General features: G+C 51.9%; 1 protein-coding gene across 3 annotated transcripts in view; it reads left to right on the top strand.

Moving 5' to 3' along the window:
• ALDH3A2 (aldehyde dehydrogenase 3 family member A2) overlaps positions 1-9,156 on the top strand; it is a 21,585-nt gene extending 12,429 nt beyond the window's left edge. For 2 of the 3 annotated variants that reach the window (XM_040630115.1, XM_040630116.1), the window contains exons 8-11: positions 241-407; positions 958-1,057; positions 3,845-4,080; positions 8,489-9,156. In XM_040630115.1, coding sequence (XP_040486049.1) covers positions 241-407; positions 958-1,057; positions 3,845-4,080; positions 8,489-8,512 — 527 coding nt within the window. In that variant the 3' untranslated portion in view covers positions 8,513-9,156. Of the gene's footprint in view, positions 1-240; positions 408-957; positions 1,058-3,844; positions 4,081-7,591 lie in introns of all 3 variants that reach the window. The other variant, XM_040630117.1, reaches the window with a different exon arrangement.
• Positions 9,157-9,199: the final 43 nt, after the last annotated feature.

Here is a 9,199-nt window from a genome sequence, read left to right as displayed (position 1 = left end):
ATATTCTCAAGTCTGTATATTTCCCTCAGTTTGCATGGGGCTCCCCTGATGCACAAGCTTGGAGACAGACACGGTTCATCCACAGCCAGACTCGGGACTTCATTTTTATTTTTCTTGGTAGCCAGTACCTGGGCAGGAGCGGGAAGGGGATGATTGGGTGAGCCAGCAAAACACGCGAGGTGACAGCTTGGCCTTCCTGGCTTCGACTTTACGACTTCACCTTGCTGCTTCCTTCTTCAGCCCCAACGATCCTCACTGACGTCGATCCTGGAGCCAAGGTGATGCAAGAAGAAATTTTCGGGCCAATTCTTCCGATTGTGCCCGTGAAGAATGCCGACGAAGCCATGAAATTCATAAACGGCCGTGAGAAGCCCCTGGCTTTCTACATCTTTTCTCACAACGATAAGGTAAACACTCCGGAGACCGGCTCCCTGGCACGAGCCACTGTCACAAACCGCGCCCCTTCTTGGCCACCAAGCGGACGATGGTCTGTTCTGTCCATTAACAGAGTCCACCCCGTGAGGCGCTGCTCGCAGGCGGCTGTCTGGGGTAATGAGGCCCCGGGGTTATGGCTGTCACCTTTCCCATACTCCCTGGGGTCGGACCTGAGTCTTCAGGGCTGTGTCACAAGCTGCTGCTGTGGCGTCAACCCCCAGGGCGTTCATGTGTCAGAGCCTTCCCTCTTACCCCAGTGGTGTTGGCAGCATTCAGGTGGCTGTGTGGGAATGAGGGCTCTGGCACGGTCACGGACATGGTTGTGAAATCGCAGACTTGCCTTTCTTCAGTTCCTTTGTTGTTCTAGCAGTGGGACACAGGCGCTTCAAAGTGTTGACACATGTGGCGCCGCATGCCAGACGTGAGCCGTCGTGCCAGTGCGTGTAGTCTGCGTGCGTCCCCTCCCACGTGTGTCCCCGGCCGCGGGCGCTGCTGACCCAGGGCCTGTGTTCTCTTCCTCAGCTTGTCAGACGGATGATCGACGGCACGTCCAGCGGCGGCGTCACCGCCAACGACGTGATCATGCACTTCACCCTCAGCTCGCTGCCCTTTGGAGGAGTGGGTGAGTGTCCCTGCCGTTCGTGGCGCCGGTTGCCGAAGCCCCACGGCGGCTCGGATCGTCTGTGTGGGCGGGCGGTCTGTAGGCCCATGCTTGACTGCTCGCCCGAGAGAGGCCTCCCCTGGCCGCCCCGTTGGGAGGTGCCTTCCCGCCACCCTGCCAGGCCCTGCGGCCAAGGGGCGAGTCTGTCCTGTCACCCCCTCGCATGCTTCGTAGCCCCCAGCACAGTCTGTAACTGGTTTTGTTCTTTCATTGGTTTACTTCTTGGTTACTACTTGGTTATTGTCCTTTTCTTAGAATGAGAGGATTTTTTTTTTTTTTTTGGCCAAAAGCCAGGTCTCAAATTCATTGACAAGGTTCCTCTGTCTTTTTAAAGTGAGGAAGCGAATGCCGGGTGCAGGACGCCAAGCGTAGGCGACAGTTGGGGTTTCTGAGGCCCCCTTGCTGTCTGCTCGGGTTGGGGTGAAGTCGTCATCTGTAACCACCCCCACGGCCCCCCAGCCGTCTGTGTGGGGTGTAGCCCCTCCTAGAACCGTCTCCCGATTGGAGAAGAGAGCAAGAGACCTCCCCGTGTTCTAGAGAGGGTGCGTAGAAATGCGTTCATGGGGAAGCTGCATGGACACAGCCTGGTCCTTGCTGTTCCCTTTGGGCCATGACCCGCCTGCCTCTTCTACACTCGAGACAACTGGCTCTGCTCTTATTTTTCCAGGAGCCAGGCGGTCGGCTTCTCTAGTATCTCGTAGAAGTATTGCAAGTAATGAACGTGGAGAAATTCTCCTAGTAAAAAGCAAACAATAAAAGCCACTTTCTTAAAAGCTCCCGCTCTGTTCTCTCCCTCTGTGATCACATGAGTCCGTGGGAATGAGTGGCTCCTTTTAACGGGCTCACCTGTTTCTGATCCAGCCCGGCTCGCCCCGTGGCCAAGGGACCACGGCCTGCTTCCCAGCTTGCCCGGTGCCTCGTTCTAGGATGTAAGGGGATCGCCAGCACCCAGCACCGTGCCTGGCACACACGAGAGGCGTGTGGTGAGAGGCCGGCTCGGGGATCAAGGCTGGAGCTGGTGGTGGCTTGGACTCGCATGGTTGCAGGGCAGCTAGTAGAAAGGGGCTGGATATTTTGGGGGGGGTCAAGCAGCAGGATTTGCTGATGGATTGAGCATGTTGTGGAGTGAGGGGCCATGCATGAAAGGAAGATTAGCTTACAGGCTGGGGGCTGCTGTTCCTCACTGCCCGGGTGCTTAAAGGATCTGGCGAAACTCCAGTCTTCTGTGCCTCAGTACCCCCCCAGGATCCTGGCTCCCACCAGAGACTCTGCTCCACGTTGTGTCCCTGGTGTCGGCTGAGTGCAAGTCGAATGACTGGAGTTTGGTCCCTATTTTGCTTCACCAGCTAGCATTTGGCATCATTGACATACCGTCGTCTTTATAACAAAACCTTTCCTTCGCTAAATGCAGAAGGAATCCAGGCTTCCTAAGGAAAGGGAAGGATAAAAGCTTAGGTTGCCCATACTCCACTCTTCAAAGATAAGCTCTGCTACACGGCCTTAAAATTCTTTGCACGTATTTATACACGTACGTATACATAAAAGCAAGTCTATTTCGTTCAAAATTATATCTATCGTGGACTGTTTCTCACCCTGTATGTGAGAGGACATGAGCACGGTCGTGGGTTATGATCTCAGTAACCACATACTGCTCCGTCCCACGGATGGGGCATATTTGCGCTTAATTCCTGGCGTTAGGTTTTTGGGATGCCAAATTTTTCGGGATTAGGATTCTAATACAGTTTTGTGCAATTTTTGATTCTTTCTTAGGAAAAATGTCTCAGAGTGTCATTGCTGTATTAAAAAGGCTTAGAGCTATTTTTTTTCAAAGTGAAATGCTTTTTTTCCCCCTCCTATTTCTAAAAGTGTTAGAGGTTTTGTGGGGAAAAGGGCAAAAACAAAACCCTACAGACCGCTGGAAGGATGGAATGTACTGCTCCCCAGGCATAAACACTGCTAATGTGTTGACATACAGTTTCGATTTTTCCGTAAAAATGTGTATCTTTTGATGCATATTGCCAGAGTTCCCGATAGCTTCAGTTGTCCCCTAAATGATATACCAGCAGCCCCTAAAGCCCCGGTAAGTGCTTCCTGGCCCCATTTGGCTGTGCAGTGTGTCTCCCCAGCATCCATGATAAAGAAGATGGTCCCAAAGCATGGCTGTTGAAGAGGGCAGGGATTTACGCTTGTTTACCATTACCCAGCGGGGTAACCCTGTCATCCTCTCTCTGTTGCTCTCTAGGAGCTTAGAGAAAGCAAGTGAGTGAAGGGGGCTGTGGATAAACAAAGCCACGTGGAACAGCAGGAAAAGAGCATGTGGTAGTTAAGAGTCCAGCCGACCTGGACTCACATTCTGGCTTTGCATCTCCACCTTGGGCAGGTTGCCTGACGCTGCCAAGCTCCCCCCCGCTCCGGAATCGGGGGCACTGATGCCTTTATACAGGGGGGGCTGTGGCAAGAATGGATTTAGAGAATGCAGAGCAGGGTCCTTGGTATCAGGGAGAGCCGCTGGCCCGGAGAGCCGCAAGTCCTCGCTGGACTCTTGGAAAGCACCCTGTTGGCAGGGACATCATCTGGCTGGTGAACGTGGGGAGGAATTTCCTGAAAGAGCCACTTATGCTGGGAAGTTAGATGGGGGCGCCTGGGGGGCGGCAGGGAGTGCTGTGGGTTTCCTCTGTCGCTGTTCACGAGGACAGGTAGCTTGTATCACCTACAGTGGAGCCTGTCTTGCTCTTCCCTCTGTTTCAGGTTCTAGCGGGATGGGAGCTTATCACGGGAAGCACAGTTTCGATACTTTTTCTCATCAACGACCCTGTCTACTGAAAAGTTTAAAGAGGGAAGCTGCTAACAAGCTCAGATACCCTCCCAACAGCCAGTCAAAGGTGGATTGGGCAAAATTTTTCCTCTTGAAGCGCTTCAACAAAGGAAAACTCGGTCTGCTGCTACTGGCTTTCCTGGGCGTTGTGGTGGCCGTGCTGGTCAAGGTGAGTCCCTGCCTTTCTGGTCCCGCCCGAACGGCTGCCTGACGCTCCTCTTCTGTTGTGGGCGCTCCTCTACTTTTAGAGATGAGCTCTGTCTCTCTATTAACTTTTCGAGTCTAGGACAGGGTCGGTGACTGCAGCCTGCTGGCCGTCTTACTAGGGACGGCCACAGCCCCTGCGGACTCAGACTCAGTGTGGCGAGAGTTGAGTATTTGCCACGGTGGCTGTGCGGCCCACAGAGCCTAAATGATCACAGAATGTAAGAGTTTAAGACCCCGGGGGCGCCTAGGTGGCTCAGTCGGTTAAGGGTCCCACTCTTGATTTCGGCTCAGGTCATGATCGCAGGGTCGTGGGATCCGTGGGATCGAGCCCCGTGTGGAGCTCTGCACCCAGCAGGGAGTCTGCCTGAGGATTCTCTCTCTCTCTTCCTTCCCCTGCCCCCTGCTTGTGCTCTTTATCTTTCGCTCCCCCAAATAAATCAATAAATCTTAAAAAACAAAGTTTAAAACCCCATAGAACTTGCTTGCGGCCTTCTGAGCCGTCCAGTGCTCTGATCCTTGTGGTCCTGGTGTCTGTTCCGGTGTGGTTCTCCAGTGTGCCTGGCATCAGCACGCGGGGCAGACGAGGGGGAGACTTGTGTGCCGGAGCGACTGTGGCGAGGGAAGCGTGAAGGTTTTTCCGCCACAGTTGACTGCCCTGTAAATTCTGCCTCTGCTGATGAGTTATTGTAGACATGGGCCCCCCGAGCGGTCCATGATACCTGCCTTCCCGAGGCAGCCCGTGTGTCCCTGGGGTGACGGCGCAGAGTCAAAATTATGGACGTTAAGACGGGCGTGGGGGCGAGGCCGCTGTGTTCTTGGAGCACTCGGCTAGGCAGCCGAGGCGGTGGACCAAAAATGGTGACAATGCGCATGACCCGTGGCCTTGGAAGAGAGGCCGGATTCTAGCATTTCCTGGAAACATCTGCGTTCCTATCTGCATTTCACTTAGAGTTTGCAAGGGGGGTGGCTCGTCTTCCAGTCTCACAGCCTTGGTGAAACCGGGGAGACCAGTTGCATTTGAAATCATGTGGGTTTTCTCAGAAATCCCAGGGTGTGCTGAGGAGAAAGGCCCTGTTGATTTTTCTGGTGGCTCAGACTGTGTTGTCCAGTAAGCAGTGACAGGCAGCCAGATTCCACGACCCAGCCCCGTCTGTTAGGAGTGAGGTAGGAACTGCTTGTTTTCTATCTTTATGGAAAGGGGGCTGAGTCGGGGGTCTCTTCTCTCTTAGCAGTTTGTTTTCCTCTAGCTGGATGCTTTGGGGTTCTTGTGTAAACAATCTCCAGCATTTACTTTGGTGCTTGGCCCAGGGTATCAGAGTGTTAAAACTTAACTTACCCATACTTTTAAAAGGGCGAGGGTAGGGGCGCCTGGGTAGCGCAGGGGCGCCTGGGTAGCGCAGTCGTTAAGCGTCGGCCTTCGGCTCAGGGCGTGATCCCGGCGTTCCGGGATCGAGTCCCACATCGGGCTCCGCTGGGAGCCTGCTTCTTCCTCTCCCACTCCCCCTGCTTGTTTCCCTCTCTCGCTGGCTGTCTCTCTCTCTGTGTCAAATGAATAAATAAAAATCTTAAAAATAAAATAAAATAAAATAAAATAAAATAAAATAAAATAAATAAAATAAATAAAATAAAATAAAATGGCGAGGGTAGCTTGCTGGGATCTCAAAAAAAAAAAACGCATGGTGGGAACGGCCCAGCTGGGTCTCAGTGAAGCCCACATCATTTCTAGAAAAAGGAGAGTCACGGGTCTCCTCCTTCCTCCTCCCCGTCCACTCCGCTCCCCTGGGGGTCACGGCAGCTGAGCACCTCAAGTTTCTAGGCACATGTACACTGTGAATCCTTCTTTGCTTTATGATTGCAGACTAATCTTCTAAAAAAAATCTTAGTCACTCTCTGTTTTGTTTGGGGTTGTTTGGGTGTTGAAACAGAAATTTGACTTTGGAATTCGTGGTGGCAAACTGAGGGAATCAAAACACTGTGTCATTTCGAGGCTCTTGATTCCTCCCTCTGCGTCTCCCTGAGGTCGGAGGCGTGCGTGGGTCTCAGGTCACTCTCTGCCTGTCTTCTCTTGTCCCAAGACACCAGTCCTCAGCCCGAGAGGCACCTTCTGGCTGGGGGCGGAACCTCTTAGCATCATGGGAAGTTCAGAGCGCCAGGCTGACGGTGCTCCCCGCAGGTGCCGGGGCAGGCAGGCTGGGGCAGGCCAGGTAGCCCGCCCAGAGCTCCCCAAAGGGTTTGGCAGACAAGCCTTTCTCTGTGCACGGCTGGAGAAGCAGCAGCGTCTAAAACCAGGGAGCTTGGCAACAGGAAAATGTGGCTTTGATCCCTCCTCGAGCTTTGAGATCGACCAAATGCCGACTCTGAGCAAGGCCTTTTGTGAGTCCACCCTTCGGCCTCGGTCTGCTCATCTGTAGAATGGGGGCCGCCAGCAGCGGTCTCTCGGCGGGGAGACCTCGGTTCTCAGTACTGTGAGCGCAGGTGTGAGCGACTCGGACCTTTTTGGATTCCGTGTGGGACCAGTTGAGGATTTGGTTTTCTTTTCCTCTTTGCTGCTTCTCTGCTCTTCTGAGCTTCTGTCCTCTTTCTAGCAAATCACCTTTTATTTTAAATACGTGATTCTGAGTCCATGTTGCGCCTTTATTTGGGGGCTCTTTATTGGGACTGCAGTCATTTCTCTGAAATGATTTTTCCACGCTTAGGAGTTATTTTGTTATGTCCTGGGTTGCAATTTCATTAATTCACTTCACTAGAACGAGAATGGGCTTGGAACATTTTTAAACGGGAAATTGAAAGCAGTGATGGTCGTTGAAAGGGAGCATGTCAAAATCGCAGAGTGGAGAGGAGTTTTCTGTATGCATTTAAAAACAATTGTGTGTGTGTGTGTGTGTGTGTACACATCTGCACGAAGTAAAGCTCCAGTAAAGTGTAATATCAGCCACAGAAAGCACGGTAGGGGTGCGGGTTTTAAAACGTTGAGAAATACAAAGGGTTATAATTGAGAGATGTCACGAGGCCTTTGAAAATCGAGTAGGACGTTAGAATTCTAATAGAGAATTGGAGGAACTAATACACGTAGCAGAACTTCAGCCTTAGCAGATGTGGATTCGAGTTTAGGAACAAACTCGTTGATGAGTTTTCAGATTTCGTGTCGAGACGTCGGCCTCCCACTCACAGCTGGAGGGTAGTACATGACCGTACCCCTGCTGTTGTCTCCTGGACACGAGACAGAACACCGCCTCATCCCCACTCCGTCTTGTCATCGTTGCTTGCGCGGGAGGGCGTCGTCTTTTATCCTCAGCCCAAACTGCACTCAACTTCTTAGGCAGACAACGACCTTTTTTTTATATAGCACATTTCACGTCTCTGAAAATAGGAGGCATTTGGTAGAGTCCCATTACGGAGTTCCTGTTCTGGGGCCGGTTGGGGGGCGGTCTGACACCTGCAGAGTAACCTGGATCCCTTTCTCCTCTCTCTAGGCTGGCTACTACTGAAGAAAGAGCCTGTCCAACCTCCTGGTCGCCTCTACTGAATTATTCCTCTGTTAAATAGTTCACGAACCAATCATTTTAAAATCCTACCAAAAATAGTGGGGAAATATGCAAATGAACCATAATCAACCCTCAAAGTCATTGCCACTCCCCAGGGATAAAACTTGCCATCTCAGCCAAACCCCAGCCTTCCTCTCCACAGTGTGGGGGGGTGGGGAACTCGGAGAACCCATTTTACATTGTCACCCAGACCTCAGAGCTTGGGTCTCGGGGAGGAGAATGTGTTAGGCTAAACGTGAACTCTTTGGGAGATGGAAAGGAGTCTCCGAACCTGTCGAGTGACTTCTTCACTCCAGTTCATGGGACACAGGACAGGATATTCTGCCCCCCCCACCCCTGCTGCCTTCCGCCATCATGCTGTGAAGCCGTCAGGGGCCCCTCCCTGCCCAGGGTTATCCACAGCCCTCTGCGTCCAGAGAGGTGAGGCTTGACCTCTCCAGCTCCACTTGAGGTTTGAGGCACTAGAATTGTATATGGGTCTGGGGTGAGGGGCAGGGGTCCCTGTCTCTCATCCATTGGGACATGAGGACTTGACCTTCAGGAGTCAACCCTCCTATCAGATGTGCCATCTGACCAGTGGTCTTCCTCCTTCCTCATCCATTCTCCACCCTCTCTCCTATTTGGTCTGGGACAGTCTCTCGTAGCTGTCCACAAATGCCTTCTGTGTCTAATACCACACAAAACATCTCGTTGCTAGTTTCATGCAAGTATCATCTGTCATTCTTCCTGTGTAGGAGTTGTGGGATTCTGCATCTTATAAAAACCTAACTGGCATGTTTTTATGCTGTAATAAAATGACTTACAACAATACTCATTCTTTCTCAGGATCTTAAAGTTTCAAGTCAGTGAATTCAAGGACAAATCTTCAAGTTTCTTATGTCAGTAGCACAAGGCACATAACTTTCACTTTCCTAAACTTCAGAGAGATCCCTTTCTGAGTAAGTGCAGCCTTCAGGACTTAACGCGGAATGCCATTGCCCGTCATGGCCGCGAGACCTTGGATATTCAGGACTTTGGAGCTGGAGAGCCTCAGGGGGCTGATGGATCGTTTGGAGGAGAAGGACTCTGGAAGTCACAGCGGCCGGCCACGCTGAAGGGGACGGAGGGCATAGGCAGGGGATCTCCTGAGCACAGCCTGAGATCCGAGGAAGTTCAGCCACGTGGGAAAGAGCTCTGTGGAGCGCAGGCCCCCCTGCCAGGCCGTGGTGGCACCTGGCTGCCGGGGCTCCACCAGAGAATGCGTAAGCAGCTTGTCTGCGTGAGTCTGTTCGAGGGAGGCTGGCTGAACGTGTGATCTCCATCCCAGTTGTCAAGACCTCATCACTAGGCTAGTCCATCAGGATAATCGCTCGTAAGATATCTTAGAATTTCCATATGGAATTTGCATTTAGCGTATTAAATTGTACATACTAATTTCTAGTTCAACTAAATTATTGGCTTGTCTATTCGTATATCCTGCTTCAAAATAAATACATTATGTTTGCTAAAACTGGCATGAAGTTTAATGACATTTTTAGCGTGGAACCTCTTATGCCG

The sequence above is a fragment of the Ursus maritimus genome, unplaced genomic scaffold, assembly GCF_017311325.1.
Source record: "Ursus maritimus isolate PB19 unplaced genomic scaffold, ASM1731132v1 scaffold_14, whole genome shotgun sequence".
In the NCBI taxonomy this organism is placed as follows: domain Eukaryota; kingdom Metazoa; phylum Chordata; class Mammalia; order Carnivora; family Ursidae; genus Ursus; species Ursus maritimus.
This window is presented reverse-complemented; position numbering and strand designations above follow the sequence as displayed.